At 45.2% G+C, this 18,223-nt stretch overlaps 1 protein-coding gene and 1 long non-coding RNA gene across 2 annotated transcripts in view; one reads left to right on the plus strand and one right to left on the minus strand.

Moving 5' to 3' along the window:
- LOC134932131 (proprotein convertase subtilisin/kexin type 5-like) overlaps nucleotides 1–18,223 on the plus strand; it is a 420,509-nt gene that overhangs the window by 20,937 nt on the left and 381,349 nt on the right. Inside the window, exon 2 of the mRNA XM_063926251.1 lies at nucleotides 2,046–2,249. Within this exon, the coding sequence (XP_063782321.1) occupies nucleotides 2,046–2,249 (204 nt within the window). The remainder of the gene's footprint in view (nucleotides 1–2,045; nucleotides 2,250–18,223) is intronic.
- The window catches only part of LOC134932132 (uncharacterized), a 154,602-nt gene continuing 136,764 nt past the window's right edge, over nucleotides 386–18,223 (minus strand). The window contains exons 2-3 of the long non-coding RNA XR_010179249.1: nucleotides 2,959–3,133; nucleotides 386–1,010 (exon numbers count right to left, since the gene is read on the minus strand). This is a non-coding gene — a long non-coding RNA (uncharacterized LOC134932132). The remainder of the gene's footprint in view (nucleotides 1,011–2,958; nucleotides 3,134–18,223) is intronic.

Raw genomic sequence — 18,223 nt, forward strand, 5'->3', positions numbered from 1 at the left:
AGTATAGAATAATGCAGACTGGTAAATACAGTACATTAAGGGCTTTTAAGATGTAAAGAGAGGAGTAACCGGCTCCGGAACCTGTCTCCACAGTCCAAACTCTACGTTTGTCTGATCAGCCTTCCACAAAGAGATAGTATTCCCACGGTTTGTCAAAGCGGTCGACGATCGGCGACTTTAACCAGTGGATTTAAATTATTATCAAGTGATCTGGGCCGGGGATTAGAGGGTTAGCTGCATTTAGTCTGACAGGTTCCGGAGCCGGTTACTCCTCTCTTTACATCTTAAAGGCCCTTACCTTACGAAAATCTGGTAAACCTCCACCTTTACTATTGCTCATTTTATATTGAGATTTTATTTCTCTAAAGAATATATCGGCTATTCTTATTTTATTTTATTGTGATGTAATAAATTGTTTGAATGTATTACACTATTTTTGGAAAAATCGTTTTCTTCTACATATGGAGCTTATCATTTGAAGCTTTCAAAAGTCCTGCGACAGAAGAATATTGAGGGAAGTACTACTTTTTATGCTGTTAAAAGATTAGCGCACTGCATCTGGTCTAACTTACACGTGTTTCTATTTTATTGTGGTATTGGGGATACCTTTTGACCAGAAGGTTGCTGCCTATCTGTTTGCACGCCCGGTCACTCTTCTTCTACTTTTCCTATAGTTTTGTTTCAGCTCGTGTTAAGTTTTGTTGTTCATAGTCAGTTTTTCAGGCAGTTTTGAGTTCCTGTTTGCTTTGTCCAGTTCCTAAATCCTTGCCATAGCCAGTAACCTGTACTGCATCTCCACCATTCTTCAGAGACTGTTACCCTTGCCCAAGTGAAGTAACCTGCTTGTGTGTTTCTTCATTTTTTGCTTCCTCAGTTACCCTGTATGCCTTATCTGCAATACTGCTTCAACACATATTATTTTGAATCATCATCCTCGCTTCTGTTTTCGGTTCAACTCCAGCAGTAATTTAGTCTAGCAATTCAGCTGCAGCCAGTTAAGGCAGGTGAATCTGTAATAATATAGCAGAGGGTTAGGATGAGAGATGGCTGGCTTTGATGAAGAAGTGGCTTTTGAGAGCCCATTTAAAGTTTTGTGGAGAGTTTGAAAGGCAGAGGTAGAGAATTTGAGAGGTAGGGAGCACCAAGGGCAACATTTTGGGGGCAGGAATGGGAGGAAGTAATAAGTTGACAGGAGACGTAGCATAAATTTGTGGCATGAAGAAGGCGGATGGCATTGTAAAGGAAGATATGGTCAGGTATGTAAAGGCTTTTTAAGTGAATGTGAGAAGATTGAATTGGATTTGAAAGGGGAAGGAAAGCCAGTGTAGGGCTTGTAAGAGAGGGGAAGTGGTTGTAGTATGCTTGGAGAGGAAGATGAGTCAGGCAGCTGCATTGAGGAATGATTGTAGTGGAGAGAGGCATTTGTTATGGAGGCCCGATAGGACAAGATTACAGTAGTTTAACCTGGAGTTGACTAATAAGTGGATGAGGGTCTTAATAGCATCCAGGGTGTGAAAGGGTCTGATCCTGTAAATATTTTTGAGATGGAAACGGCAGGACTGTGAAAGATACTGAATGTGTTGTTTAAAGGAAAGGGAGGAATCAAGAATTACTTCAAGACAGCGTACTTGATGGCTAGAGGTGATAGTTGTGCCATCAATAGGCAGTGAAATTGTAGGAGGTGAGGTTATGCAGGAGGGTGGGAAGAAGATCACCTCAATCTTAGACATGTTAAGTTTAAGAAAGCATTGGGACATCCAAGAAGAGATCGCAAAGAGGTAGCTGGAGTTACGAGTGAGGAGAGAGGGGGAGCGGTCAGGGAAGGAAAGGTAGATTTGAGTGTCGTCAGTATAGAGATGATATTAGAAGATAAAAAAGAGTAAAATAGAAGTCCAAGAACAGATCTTGGGGGGACACCCACAGAGAGGTAGGAGGACAGGCAGGAGAGGGCTGTGTCACTAAATAGATGGATAGATTATACAAAGAAAATTGCATGTACTGAAAATATTTTCATGCTTGTTATATTCTATGTTTCAATTTTGAAGATCAAGATGGAACTGAGCGTTTTCTTCATCGCAGTCACTGTAAGGTACACTGCCCACGGGGATATTACCAAGAGCGTGACACCTACACTTGTGACTCATGCTCACTGAACTGCGACCTTTGCACCAATGCCAATAGCTGCCAGAAATGCAAGACCAACTACAAGCTTCTGAATGGAGAGTGCTATTTAACACAATGTTTGCCAGGTATGGTATCAAATTGCTTTAAACCTTTCTACTGTCTAGTTTAACCTAATTCCACTTTACCTTATATTTCATTATTAACTTAAAATGGAACTAAAAACACATGCATTTAAGCGTTTAGATTGAAACCTCATGAGAGAACAGGAATATCAAATTGAAAGTGATAATGATAATTTATATTTACATTAGGTTAAATTAGGCAAACCTAGGCAGTTCTTTGAGACAATGGTTAGGAGGAACTTATACACTGAATAACTGACAAGGGGGTCTATGTATTAAATCTTGGAGGGAGATAATGTGGATGGAGATAAATTATAAGCTAATCAGCTCCTGTCGTTTTACAGACTGTGTTTGAAAAATGACAGGTAGGAGCTGATTGGCTGGTACTTTATCTCCGTCCAATTTATCTCTCTCTAAGGCTTAGTACATAGACCCCTTGATGTCACTTATCCGCATGGAGCATTGGCCACTGATATGAAGACATTGAATAGGTCAGCAGTGACAACGTACAGTTTGTTCAGTGGGGTTAATAATCAAAGATGCCTACATCACACTTTAGCACCATCTATGTGTTGGGAATGATGTGTATGCAGGTGTTTATATTTTAGAGTAATATAGGCACACACCAGTGGATGACTTAAACTATGAATAGCTTAGTTACTTAACCAGTGGTGTTGGTTTATTGATAGATAGCAGGTACAGCGATACTCACTGTTATACTGTATATACACTGGTGATGGAGTGGAGCAGGTAAAAACCGGATCTCTCATATGAGCTAAGCAGGAGACTTCTGTCTCCCACCATATCACTCTACACAGTCTCAAGATGGTTCCCGAACATGCAGTAGAGATCTTGGTGAACATTTTGGGAAAGGGCATGAAGCCTCCCTGGACAACAAAAGAAACAGAAAAAAAAAACATTATTGTTAGCAAATAAATGCATAAAAAGGCTTGTAGCTAATAATTATAATTTTACATAGTTGACAATTAATTGTACAAAGTGGATGTGTTAATAATTTATATAATGCATGCCGTAGATAAAAATAAATTTTTGCGCTCATGCCCCCACGATTATCCCCCCCCCCCCACCCCATGCAGGGAGCGCTTACCTCTAGATCACTGTGGAGAATCTGACTTCAAAACTCTGGTGCTGCAGCGTGCTGCCCCGTGTCCTGTCCTAGCCGGCTCTCACAGATGCATTACTGGTAGGAGACGTGGCCATGTCGAGCCTGCTGGGACATCCCCGCCTCCTCCCTGCAATGCTTCTGAGTCTGTGAAGAGCCGTCTGGACAGGACACGGACAGCACGCTGCGGCGCCAGAGTTTTGAAGTCAGAATCTCTGCGGTGATCTGGGGGTAAACACCACCCCTCCCACACCTGCGCCTCTGACATGTTTGGACGCGGGGTGGGGGGGGGAATGCTGATTCCTTGCCCCCCCCCCCCCCATTCTGATGCCTCTGCTTACACATGTTTGTATTAGTTCATATTGGAGTTTAGTAGGCTGATTAAGCCTGGGTGTAGGCTTAATCAGCCAAATATCAGCCTAATATCAAAGCCTGGACTTAGCCTGCACTTAAACTGAACGAAAACTGAAAGAAAACATCTAACAACTCATACAACAACAGATGAACTACTTACCAATATCAATTGAATGTACAGTGCATCCGCAAAGTATTCACAGCGCTTCACTTTTTCCACATTTTGTTATGTTACAGCCTTATTCCAAAATGGAAATAAATTCATTTTTTCCTCAAAATTCTACACACAATACCCCATAATGACAATGTGAAAAAAGTTTTTTTGAGATTTTTGCAAATTGATTAATAATGAAAATCTAAGAAATCACATGTACATGAGTATTCACAGCCTTTGCTCAATTATTTGTTGATGCACCTTTGGCAGCAATTACAGCTTCAAATCTTTTGGCACACCTATCTTTGGCCAGTTTCGCCCATTCCTCTTTGTAGCACCTCTCAAGCTCCATCAGGTTGGATGGGAAGCGTCGGTGCACAGCCATTTTCAGATCTCTCCAGAGATGTTCAATCAAATTCAAGTCTGGGCTCTGGCTGGGCCACTCAAGGACATTCACAGAGTTGTCCTGAAGCCACTCCTTTGATATCTTGGCTGTGTGCTTAGGGTCATTGTCCTGCTGATAGATGAACAGTAGCCCCAGTCTGAGGTCAAGACCGCACTGGAGCAGGTTTACATCCAGGATGTCTCTGTACATTGCTGCATTCATCTTTCTCCCTATCCTGACTAGTCTCCCAGTCCCTGCCGCTGAAAAACATCCCCACAGCATGATGCTGCCACCACCATGCTTCACTGTAGGGATGGTATTGGCCTGGTGATGAGCGGTGCCTTGTTTCCTCCAAACATGACGCCTTGCATTCCCACCAAAGAGTTCAATCTTTGTCAAATCAGACTAGAGAATTTTGTTTCTCATGGTCCGAGAGTCCTTCAGGTGCATTTTGGCAAACTCCAGGTGGGCTGCCATGTGCTTTTTACTAGGAGTGGCTTCCGTCTGACCACTCTACCATACAGGCCTGATTGGTGGATTGCTGCAGAGATGGTTGTCATTCTGGAAGGTTCTCCTCTCTCCACAGAGGAATGCTGTAGCTCTGACAGAGTGACCATTGGGTTCTTGGTCACCTCCCTGACTAGGGCCCTTCTCCCCCGATCACTCAGTTTAGGCAGCCGGCCAGCTCTAGGAAGAGTCTTGGTGGTTCCGACCTTTTTCCATTTATGGATGATGGAGGCCACTATGCTCATTGGGACCTTCAAATCAGCAGATATTTTTATGTACCCTTCCCCAGATTTGTGCCTCGAGACAATCCTGTTTCGGAGGTCTACAGACAATTCCTTTGACTTCATGCTTGGTTTGTGCTCAGACATGCACTGTCAAGTGTGGGACCTTATATAGACAGGTGTGTTTCCTTTCCAACTCATGTCCAATTAACTAAATTTACCACAGGTGGACTCCAAATAAGCTGTAGGAACACCTCAAGGATGATCAGTAGAAACAGGATGCACCTTAGCTCAATTTTGAGCTTCATGGCATGGCTGTGAATACTTATGTACACGTGATTTCTTAGTTATTTATTTTTAATAAATTAGCAAAAATGTAAAAAAAAACTTTGTTCACGTTGTCATTATGGAGTATTGTGTGTAGAATTTTGAGGGAAAAATTAATTTATTCCATTTTGGAATAAGGCTGTAACAAAACAAAATGTGGAAAATATTACACGCTGTGAATACTTTCCAGATGCACTGTACATATTTATTACCCTCCAACTTTCACTCTGTGAACACTATGCAACCCATTTGCAGAAAGGAACATTTGTAAGATCAAGTTTTTCTATCCATAATCAGGATCACAAAGATCTTCATTGACACAATGGTCAGTTCAGCCTCTTACCACACCAAACAACTCCTGTCTTTGTAACCTGGACAATTAGCACTGTATTTCCATATTTCTGTCGCATCTACAACTTTCCATTTCTCCTTTAGTTACTTGTATGTTTATTTACATTATTCACAAACATCTTCATACACATGCTGAATTTTTATTATTTTGTCTTTACATACTTGCAAATCCAGTCTGAATTTCCTTTTCTTTTTTCCTACCCTCATACTGTATGTCCTCTCACTTCTAACACCTCCTTCAACTACAATTTCTGCAACTACATAAACTTTCTGCTTTAATCAAATTACTGCCACTTCCATCACTGTACTTTCACCTGCATTTATGCAATTCTACTGCTCTGTTCATCTTACAACCGCCACTCCTGTTTCCAAATTTGTAATCCTACTAGCTGGAGTACTCAGCATTGCCCGGGATTTTACGAATGTCTGTTTGAGCTGTGCTGAGCGCCGGGAGAGAAGTGTGCTGAGCGGTTCGCTCAGCACACATCTCTCCCGCATCGGGCCGTGAGTACTGGCCTTTAGTTGTTCGTTAATTTACGTTGGTTGGAGATCTAGTATATAGGCATAGTTTGCTACCCTGATGCACTTTGTGTAGTGGCCGGACCCCTTTTTGTACCCCCAAGGGACCCTGCTCTTCCCACTACAAAACTCTCAGTCTGTGGCTTCTTACTGCCTCCAGTCCCCTCCTCACATCATGTCAGTACCCCTGTGAAATTATCGATTTATTTACAGTTTCTTATATAGCGTAGCACATTATGTATCTCCTGATATACTCTGTGCTGCTGGGGGGACCGTGCTACTTCCACTATATAACTGTCAGTGTGTGGGTTTGTGCTACCTCCATTCCCCTGCTCACATCATATCACTGTCCCTGTCACATGCAGCCCTGTCATCACTGACATATCATGCATGCCCTGATATAGTCTGTGCTGCTGGCCCACCCCTAGGGGTGCTAGTGGTGTGTTACCCCCACAGTGTTTTTTCCCAGAGTGTAAGTCATATGTGTAGCAAGTTTGGTGTAAATTGCTCCAGGCATTCCAAAGTTATGCTATCCGCTGAAAAACTCTGAGCTGCTGCATCACCCCTAGGGGTGCTAGGGGTGTCTTACCCCCACAGTGTTTGTTCCGAGATTGCAAGTCATATGTGTACCAAATTTGTTGTAAATTGTTCCAGGCATTCGGGAGTTATGCTTACTCTTGAAATACTCTGTGCTGCTGTCCCACAGCAAGGGGTCTAAGAGTGTCTTACCCTCCCCAAAGTTTGTTTACAGATTTTAAGTCAGATGTACCAAGTTTGGTGTAAATTGCTCCAGCCCTTCCACAGTTATGCTGTCTGCTGACATACTCTGTGCTGCTGTCCCACCCCTAGACGTGCTAGTGGTGTCTGACCTCCACAGTTGGGGTCATTCCGAGTTGATCGTTCGCTGCCGTTTTTCGCAGCATAGCGATCAGGCTAAAAATCGTCTGTTCTGCGCATGCGTATGGGCCGCAGGGCTCACGCGCCAAGTAATTTCACACAAAACTAAGCAATTTTACACAGGGGCGAGCAACGCTTTTCAGTTGCTCTGCTGATCGGTGTGTGATTGACAGGATGTGGGTGTTTCTGGGTGGTAACTGACTGTTTTCCGGGAGTGTGCTAAAAAGCGCAGGCGTGTCAGGCTAAAACGCAGGAGTGGCTGGCCGAACGCAGGGCGTGTTTGTGACGTCAAAGCAGGAACTAAATGGACTGAGGTGATCGCAATCTAGGAGTAGGTCTGGAGCTACTCAGAAACTGCAGGAAAAGATTTTTTGAGCAATTCTCCTAATCTTTCGTTCGCACTTCTGCTAAGCTAAGATACACTCCCAGGGGGTGGTGGCCTATCGTTTGCACTGCTGCTAAAAGCAGCTAGTGAGCAATCAACTCGGAATGAGGGCCATGGTTTGTTCCCAGAGTGTAAGTCATATGTGTACCAAGTTTGTTAGAAATTGCTGTAGGCATTGCAAAGTTATGCTGTCTGCTGAAATACTCAGTGCTGCTGTCTTACCCCTAGGGGTGCTGGGGGTATCCTCCTCCCACAGTGTTTGTTCCCAGATTGTAAGGCATATATGTACCAATTTTTTAGTACATTGCTCCAGCAATTCTGGAGTTATGCTGTCTCTTGATATACTCTGTGCTGCTGTCTCCCCCCCCTAAGGGTGCTAGGGATTTCTATTTTTTTTAGTTGCCTTGGTGGGGTTTTAATATGCTTGTATGTCAAATTTCACGATCCTTGCTTGTAAACTGTGGATTTGTATAGCAAGACAGAGACACATTTTCACTTTTATATAGTAGATTTACCTCATCCACACTACAGCATGTCCAGCCTGTCACTAACACCCCCCAACACTCCTTGTCTGCCCTTCCCTTTTCTCTGTCCCCTGCTCCCACCTCTGTCCTTCTCCCCTAGTCTCCTACATCTCCTCCTCTCTCCCCTCTTCTGTCTCCCATCCAACCCACTGCTTCCCTTCCACTCCTCCCCTGTCACCCCACTGTCATTCACCTGTACCCTACCTTGGGCCCAGTTCTCCACCAGTCAGCCCTGCTCTCTCCCTCCTCTCCCTACCTCATCTCATCTCCCACTGTACCACACTTTACTCCCTCCATGATCAACTACCACAGTGTCCCTTCCTAGCTCAGGAGCCAGCACCCTCACTACACCCTCTGTATCCCTGCCTTCTAAATCCATCTCACCTCATTGGTGGGATGAGGCGTGGCCTGATAATCTCATTCACATTACTCCCTCAGACTCTTTCCCTCTCTCCTGTGCCCTCTGGAATGCCAGATCTGTCTGTAATAAACTGGTCCCCACCCATGACCTTTTCATCTCCAATTTCCTGCATATCTTAGCCATCACTGAAACCTGGATTACTCCATCTGACACAGTTTCTCCTGTTGCTTTCTCTGCTGAGGGTTTCACGTTTTCACACCTCCCCCAATCTGGGGGTCAACACGGTGGTAGTGTTGGGCTCCTACCACCCTCTAGCTACTCATACCAACTTATACCCGCAGAACCATCCCTTACATTCTCTACATTTGAGGTCCATGTTATACGCCTCTTCCAACTTGTCCATCTATGAGTTGCTGTCATTTACCGGCCCCCTTGCATGCCCTACAAATTTCTTGACAATTTTGCTTCCTGGCCTCCACACTTCATCTCTTCTGACATTCTCTCCATTATCCTAGGTTATTTCAATAACCCTATTAATAACCCCACAAAATCACCTGCCTCTAAACCTCCTTAACCTCACCTCTTCACTTGGTCTCTCCCAGTGGACAGGGAATGGGAGCTCACTGGATCTGGTCTTCACTCACCGCTGTGATCTTTCTGATTTCTCAAACTCCCTGTTCCTCCTCTCTGACCATCACCTGCTCACTTTTAACCTGCTTCACCATCTCTACCTTTTACGACTATCACCACTAAGCATAACATGGCTATTGACACCACTTCACTATCCTCCCTGTTTAACTGACTCCTCTTTCCTATTCTCTCTCTCTCTCCAGCTCTGAACAAGCTACTTCCCTATACAATGCATCCCTTACCTCTGCTCTTGACTTTGTCACCCCACCGACCACTATTCACCCTCAAAGATCGACACCTCAACCCTAGCACACCAAATGCATCTGATATCTGCAAAAATGCTCATGTACCGCTGAGCAACTCTAAGGCCGACTTCCTCCACTACAAATTTATGCTCTCATCTTACTTTGCTGCCCTTTTCCACTGTAAACAATCATACTTCAAAAACCTCATCTCCTCCCAATCCTCAAATCCCCGGCACCTCTTTGCCACTGTCAACTCGCACCTCTGCCTACCGCTGCCTCAGCTCCCCTCTTCACTCTCTGCTTTTGACTTTGGCATCAACTTCACATCCAAAATTGACTCCATTCGTCAGGACATAACATCCCACCAGAACCTGAGCAACCCCCTCTCCCCCTTCATTCCCTGACCCCCCCCCCCTTTCCCTCATACCAACTCTGACATCTTTCTTCCCTGTATCTGGAGAGGAAGTCATGGTGCAAATCCAGTCATCACTACCCTTCACCTTTCCACTTGACCCTATTCCCTCCCACCTTCTCTGCTTCCCCTCTTCTTCTGCCTGTTTCCATCTTGCCCATCTACTCAATCTCTCACTCTCTTCAGGCACGGCCCCCTCTGCCTTCAAGCATACACTTGTCTCCCCTATTCTTAAAACACCTACCCTTGATCCAACCACTCTCTCCAACTACCGACCCATCTCTCTTCTCTCTTTTGCCTCCAAACTCCTTGAGCATATTGTCTACAACCGCCTCACTGTCTTTCTTTCCTCCCACTCACTGGTTGACCCTTTCAAGTCTGGGTTCCATTCTCTGCACTGCACTGAAACTGCCCTCACGAAAGTCTGCAATGACTTCCTTGCTGCTAAATCCAAGGGCCACTACTCTCTGCTTATTCTCCTTGACCTCTCTGCTGCTTTTGACACTGTGGACCACCCTCTCCTCCTGCAAATCCTTAACTCCCTTGGTCTGCATGATACTGCTCTCTCCTGGCTGTCCTCCTACCTTTCTGACCGTTCCTTCTCTGTCTCCTCTCATGACTCCACCTCTCCTCCACTTCTTCTACCAGTAAATGTCCCCCAAGGTTCTGTTCTTAGGCCTCTCCTTTTTTTCTCTCTACACATCCTCATTAGGTGAGCTTATTAGCTCTATTGTCATCTCTACGTTGACGATACTCAAATCTACCTTTCCTCCTCTGACCTCTCCCCTGCTCTCCTCACTCGTATCTCCAACTGTCTCTTTGCTATCTCTTCCTGGATGTCCCAGCACTTTCTTAAACTTAACATGTCTAAGACTGAGCTGATCATCTACCATTCCTCTCGCATAACCTCACCTCCCACAATTTCATTATCCATTGATGGCACTACTATCTCCTCTAGCCCCCAAGTGCGCTGTATTGGAGTAAGCCTTGACTCCTCCCTCTCCTTCAAACCACACATTCAGTACCTCTCACAAACCTGCCATATCCATCTCAAAAACATCTCTAGGATCAGACCCATTCTCACCCAGGATGCTACTAAGACCCTTATCCACTCACTAGTCATCTCCAGATTGGACTACTGTAATCTCCTCCTATCTGGCCTTCCTGAAAAACTCCTTTCTCTACTCCAATCTATCCTCAATGCCGCTGCCAGTCTTAATTTTCTCACCAAATGTGCTACATCCACCTCCCCTCTCTTGCAGGACCTTCACTTGCTACCCTTCCCATTCAGAATCCAATTGAAGCTTCTCACACTCACCTACAAAGCCCTCACCCACTCTTCTCCCTCTTACATCTACATTTCCACCCGTCCTCTCTGCTCTGCTAATGCACGCTGCCTCTCCTGCCAACTGATTAATTCCTCCCACTCCTACCTACAAGATTTTGCACGTGCTGCTTCCTATCTCTGGAATTTTCTACCTCTCCCCATCCAACTCTCCACCTCTCTACAAAACTTCAAAAGGACTCACAAGACCCATTTCTTCACCAAACCCAGCCAAGTCTCCTCCTAACCGTCTTGTTAGGTCTGTCAGCCCTTCACCATTTAGATTGTAAGCTTGCAAGAGTAGGGCCTTCTTTCCTCATGTGCCTTTCCTTTTCTTACTTACACTATCTTATACTTCATACTCCCTTTGATGTCACCTAACCCCTAGTTTTCCATACCTGTCCTATATTGTCTTGAACTGTCAGTGCGGTTTTCTCATTTTATTATGTACTGTGAAATGGGTGCTGTGGATCCCTTGTGGCGCCATATAAATAAAGGATAATAATAACAATAATATTAATAATAATAATAATAATAATAATAATAATAAGATTTTACTTACCGGTAAATCTATTTCTCGTAGTCCGTAGTGGATGCTGGGGACTCTGTAAGGACCATGGGGAATAGACGGGCTCCGCAGGAGACAGGGCACTTTAAGAAAGAATTAGGAATACTGGTGTGCACTGGCTCCTCCCTCTAGGTCCCTCCTCCAGACCTCAGTTAAGGAAACTGTGCCCGGAAGAGCTGACAGTACAAGGAAAGGATTTTGGAATCCAGGGTAAGACTCATACCAGCCACACCAATCACACCGTATAACTCGTGATAAACTTACCCAGTTAACAGTATGAACAAGAACAGAGCACCAGATAAACCTGATGCAACCATAACATAACCCTTATTTAAGCAATAACTATATACAAGTATTGCAGAAGAAGTCCGCACTTGGGACGGGCGCCCAGCATCCACTACGGACTACGAGAAATAGATTTACTGGTAAGTAAAATCTTATTTTCTCTAACGTCCTAGTGGATGCTGGGGACTCCGTAAGGACCATGGGGATTATACCAAAGCTCCCAAACGGGCGGGAGAGTGCGGATGACTCTGCAGCACCGAATGAGCAAACACAAGGTCCTCCTCAGCCAGGGTATCAAACTTGTAGAACTTTGCAAAAGTGTTTGAACCCGACCAAGTAGCTGCTCGGCAAAGCTGTAATGCCGAGACCCCTCGGGCAGCCGCCCAAGAAGAGCCCACCTTCCTTGTGGAATGGGCTTTTACTGATTTTGGAGGCGGCAATCCAGCCGCAGCATGAGCCTGCTGAATCGTGTTACAGATCCAGCGAGCAATAGTTTGCTTTGAAGCAGGAGCACCCAGCTTGTTGGATGCATACAGGATAAACAGCGACTCAGTTTTCCTGACTCCAGCCGTTCTGGCTACATAAACCTTCAAAGCCCTGACTACATCTAGTAACTTGGAATCCTCCAAGTCACGAGTAGCCGCAGGCACCACAATAGGTTGGTTCAAATGAAAAGAGGACACCACTTTTGGCAGAAATTGCGGACGAGTCCGTAATTCTGCCCTGTCCATATGGAAAACCAGATAGGGGCTTTTATGTGACAAAGCCGCCAATTCTGACACACGCCTAGCCGAAGCTAAGGCCAATAGCATGACCACCTTCCACGTGAGATATTTTAACTCCACGGTTTTAAGTGGCTCAAACCAGTGTAATTTCAGGAAACTCAACACCACGTTAAGATCCCAAGGTGCCACTGGTGGCACAAAAGGGGGCTGAATATGCAGCACTCCCTTTACAAACGTCTGAACTTCAGGAAGAGAAGCCAGTTCCTTTTGAAAGAAAATGGATAGGGCTGAAATCTGGACCTTAATGGACCCCAATTTTAAGCCCAAAGTCACTCCCGACTGTAGGAAGTGAAGGAAACGGCCCAGCTGGAATTCCTCTGTAGGGGCCTTCCTGGCCTCACACCAAGCAACATATTTTCGCCATATACGGTGATAATGTTTAGCCGTCACGTCCTTCCTAGCCTTTATTAGCGTAGGAATAACATCATCCGGAATGCCTTTTTCTGCTAGGATCCGGCGTTCAACCGCCATGCCGTCAAACGCAGCCGCGGTAAGTCTTGGAACAGACAGGGTCCCTGTTGCAACAGATCCTGTCTGAGAGGCAGAGGCCATGGGTCCTCTGTGAGCATTTCTTGTAGTTCCGGATACCAAGTCCTTCTTGGCCAATCCGGAACAATGAGTATTGTTCTCACTCCTCTTTTTCTTACGATTCTCAGCACCTTCGGTATGAGAGGAAGAGGAGGAAACACATAAACCGACTGGAACACCCACGGTGTCACTAGTGCGTCCACAGCTATCGCCTGAGGGTCTCTTGACCTGGCGCAATACATTTGTAGCTTTTTGTTGAGGCTGGATGCCATCATGTCCACCTGTGGCAGTTCCCATCGATTTGTAATCTGTGTGAAGACTTCTTGATGAAGTCCCCACTCTCCCGGGTGGAGGTCGTGCCTGCTGAGGAAGTCTGCTTCCCAGTTGTCCACTCCCGGAATGAACACTGCTGACAGTGCTTGCACGTGATTCTCCGCCCAGTGAATAATTCTGGTGGCTTCCGCCATCGCCACCCTGCTCCTTGTGCCGCCTTGGTGGTTTACATGAGCCACTGCGGTGATGTTGTCTGACTGATTCAGCACCGGATGGTTGCGAAGCAGAGGTTCCGCTTGACTTAGGGCGTTGTATATGGCCCTTAGTTCCAGGATATTGATGTGCAGACAAGTCTCCTGACTTGACCACAGACCCTGGAAATTTCTTCCCTGTGTGACTGCCCCCCACCCTCGGAGGCTTGCATCCGTGGTCACCAGGACCCAGTCCTGAATGCCGAACCTGCGACCCTCGATAAGGTGAGCACTCTGCAGCCACCACAGAAGAGACACCCTGGCCCTGGGGGATAGGGTGATCAGCCGATGCATCTGAAGATGCGATCCGGACCACTTGTCCAACAGATCCCACTGAAAGGTCCTCGCATGGAACCTGCCGAAGGGAATGGCCTCGATGATGCCACCATATTTCCCAGGACTCGCGTGCAGTGATGCACCGACACCTGTATTGGTTTTAAGAGGTCTCTGACCAGAGTCACGAGCTCCTGAGCCTTCTCCGTCGGGAGAAAAACCTTCTTCTGGTCTGTGTCCAGAATCATGCCCAGGAAGGGCAGATGCGTCGTAGGAATCAGCTGCGACTTTGGAATATTCAGAATCCAGCCGTGCTGTTGCAACACTTCCCAAGAGTGTGCTACGCTTATCAGCAACTGCTCTCTGGACCTCGCCTTTATGAGGAGATCGTCCAAGTATGGGATAATTGTGACTCCTTGCTTTCGCAGGAGCACCATCATTTCTGCCATTACCTTGGTAAATATTCTCGGTGCCGTGGACAGACCAAACGGCAACGTCTGGAATTGGTAATGACAGTCCTGTACCACAAATCTGAGGTACTCCTGGTAAGGTGGATAAATGGGGACAGGCAGGTAAGCATCCTTTATGTCCAAAGACACCATAAAATCCCCCTCTTCCAGGCTTGCAATGACCGCTCTGAGCGATTCCATCTTGAACTTGAGCCGTTTCAGGTAACTGTTCAGGGATTTTAAATTCAATATGGGTCTGACCGAACCGTCCGGTTTCGGTACCACAAACATTGTTGAATAGTAACCCCTTCCCTGTTGAAGGAGGGGAACCTTTACCACCACCTGCTGGAGATATAATTTGTGAATTGCCGCTAACACTATTTTCCTCTCTATGGGGGAAGCTGGCAGGGCCGATTTGAGGTAACGGTGAGAGGGCATCACTTCGAATTCCAGCTTGTATCCCTGAGATACAATCTGTATAGCCCAGGGATCCACCTGACAATGTTAAATTCTTTTGTCGTATAAACAACCCTTAATGAAGTCTAAGAACACAGTACGCTGTTTACTTAAGAAGTACCGTAAGGGTACGCTAGTTGCGTAACGATCGCTTAGCCGTAGGCGAGACGCTCAAGCGTCACGTTCGCTCACGGCCCAGTGATCACAGGACAGCACGTTATTGGCGATGACTAGAGTAATGATTCGCTATGGCGTAGCGGACGCTCGAGACCACGAGGAGATCACCAGCGGCGCAGACGCTCACAACGCTATACCTTTATGTCTAAACCTTTTATCAATGAAATACACAGAATACCTTAATGTGAATACAGGGTGTAAGTGCAACCTTGTGTAACCTGACTAACTACAAAGCTGCTTGAGCGTCACCGACGCTCAAGTGAACACTTAAAACTATAGGAAATACACAGATACTGGTTTAGGGTCCAAAGCCTATTATCTGTATTATAACTATTATACTTGCAAAAAGAATCACAGTACAAATGATACACTACAATATAACAGAGACTTCCTAACCAAATAACTATACAAGAAATACAATACAATACTATGCTGATCTAATACAATACAATACTAGTCAATGGGAGATACGAGAGAAAGAGAAGGGAGAGAGAGAGAGAGAGAGAGAGAGAGACGGAGAGAGAGAGATTGGCTCACAGTAAGACAATATGATTACGGAGAGAAACTTACGCACAAAGGGTATGATCGCATGCGCCTCGATATCCAGCTCCCGATTATCAGCAAGAAAACCGTTGATGAGAGTGAAGTTGGATATGGTCGGCCTGCCTATTTATGCCCCACACACAATGCAATCTCATAGTCCCTACAATCCCATTGTCCATTGGACGAAGGAATTCGGCCCCGCATCATAACAAAAGGTCATAGGTTGATTCATACAGGTGGGCTGTGACGATTTCCAACAGCTCAGGTGGGTGGGAAACTGGGTTTCCCGCCGCATACCTGAGTATGAGTAAATAATAGAAATGGACATAAACTTCTTATGTCCATAACTATCCGCACGAGCGATTAATACGCTCCAAACCAACACCGGAATATTGTTAATTAAATACTCTTCCGATGGGTACCAAACACTGCTGTATGACTCCTGTTAGACCCTTCCTACAATACAAAGAGGGATTCCTCCGTTCAGGGACATTCTATATTAACCAAACTTTCAGAATCTATCAATGGGACCATGATCTACAAACTACATTAATTGTGGAAATATGTAACAATTGGGTCGCACGCTACGACTACATACTCCTTACCGTAAATACGCATACCGATGCGAGCGGGTGCACGCATCAGTGGGTATGCGCTATCACGGGAAAGCGCACGCATGCGCAGCGCGGGCCAGCGTGAGGTGCAAATATGGCAGCGTGTATAGGGATATTTTTCTGACTTTGACAGTCCACCCTTTGGCAGTCAATAATAACTGCCACCTTCTAAAACATTTCAAAAGGAGAAAAATATAAGTCAGGGGTTAATTCATTTCCATGGTTGGGTAAGGAAGAAGAGAGGAGTAGGTGTGAAAAGGGTATGACCTAGTGAGATAGCAGAAGCATGTGTGTATGAGTCCATGTTTGGGGGGGTCATGTATCATCGTGCCGTACGTGTTGTAAATCAAGCTTCGAGGTATTGCGAAGTATACATTTGAATTCCTTCTTATCCCGTGGTACAGGTCTGTGGATGGGCTGTCAAACTTTACCGAGCTCTTTTCGGCTTTTGGACAAAATGGGGAGCACATTTTAGTTGATGATACATGAATGGGGGAATATGTGATTGCTGATATCTGTGCCTGTATTCCCTATACTATGTGTGTTATTACCTGAGGGTTGTAGAGATGAAGATAAAGAACACTTATGGAAAATGCAATGATATTCTATGTCAGGGAAATGTACATCTGTTGTTGAAGTTTTGTTCGGTATCTGTTGAGAGTCGTCTTCTTTGCGCTGTATTGCTCCTTGGGCATGAGCAAATAGCTTTGTCAGTGCCATCAGATTTACAAAAATGTTGGGCTAACGTGAGTTTAAGAATACTAGGGAAACTGGGGATCCATGGCAAAGTTCATCAAATGTCCATTTCTCAAGTGGTCAAAACTTCATCTTTGGTGCTTGTCTGTTGTCTGTATAGCGTCTCGTCAACTTCCTCGTCCAAGGGGGTCTTTGTATCTTGGAGAAAAGCAGAAAAATAGGTGAAAGAAACGGACCGTATAATCGCATTTTTCATCACATCCTGGTTTCTATCATTGGGTCATAAATCAAATCCAGGTTAATTACAGTTTCCTCACTCCTCAAGCTCATCACTCTTGTAGTTTGTTTGCACCTCATTAAAGCCTGCCCGCATCTAAATATCAATCCAATAGATATAACAACACCTAAGATACATAGGAGAAACTTTCCAACATCCATTATGACTCCTTGAGCCCAGTCTCCTAAACCGGAGAACCAATTTCGCGGGTTCAACCATGACACCCAACCAGTCAGCTCATTACCTACAGCAGCAAGGGTGAGATTGTGTTTTCGACGAAATTCCCACTTCAATTGGAGAATATCGTCCATCTTTTGGTCTATGACCTCTACCGGATCCTCGGTGCTATTTGTGATATACGTGCAACACTTTATGCCGTACTGTGTTGCCAATGTAACACAATATCCGCCTGTTACTGCTGTAAGATAATTAAGAACCATCCTATGCTGAACTAGTTCTGTTTTATAAGCTTGAAGTTCTCTTCCAGTGTATCTGAACGTGTCATCATACATTTCAGTGATATTATCTAACAAATTGGCGAGTGCGGAAATGTATCTATAATTCATCACTCCTCGAGCGGTGCGAGTGAAATCTAACGCTACCAGAACCTGAATCCCGGTGGATTCATGGATAAGATCAGAGGCCGGATGCTCTAACCTTTCTGACAGTTGTCTTTTAACTCGGTGCTCGTAATGAGTGTGAGTATAAGGAGCTTGGGCACCACGGTGTATGTCTTTCATTTTGTCATGTGTTACAGTCATCACTTCAGGCAATACTTTTCCAATATAACACAATCCTTCAGAGTTTGGGGCAAGCCACTTGTACGCCTTTCTCCCGCATATGAAATATGCATCATCGGGGAGAACATATGGGACAGAGAAGGACATTACCATATTACACACCTTCCAGGTGAACTCTCCTGACCCTAATTCTTCCATCTGCTTAATGCACGTATCAGTTTGTACGATATGTGCACAGTATCCTGGTGATACTTCTCCAACTCTAGTAATCCTATTTCCTAAGGTATATCGATACCGGAAAGATTTTCCTCTACTGGCTATGTGGCGTACAAGCTCTGTATCT

Source organism: Pseudophryne corroboree, chromosome 6 (genome assembly GCF_028390025.1).
Source record: "Pseudophryne corroboree isolate aPseCor3 chromosome 6, aPseCor3.hap2, whole genome shotgun sequence".
Lineage (NCBI taxonomy): Eukaryota > Metazoa > Chordata > Amphibia > Anura > Myobatrachidae > Pseudophryne > Pseudophryne corroboree.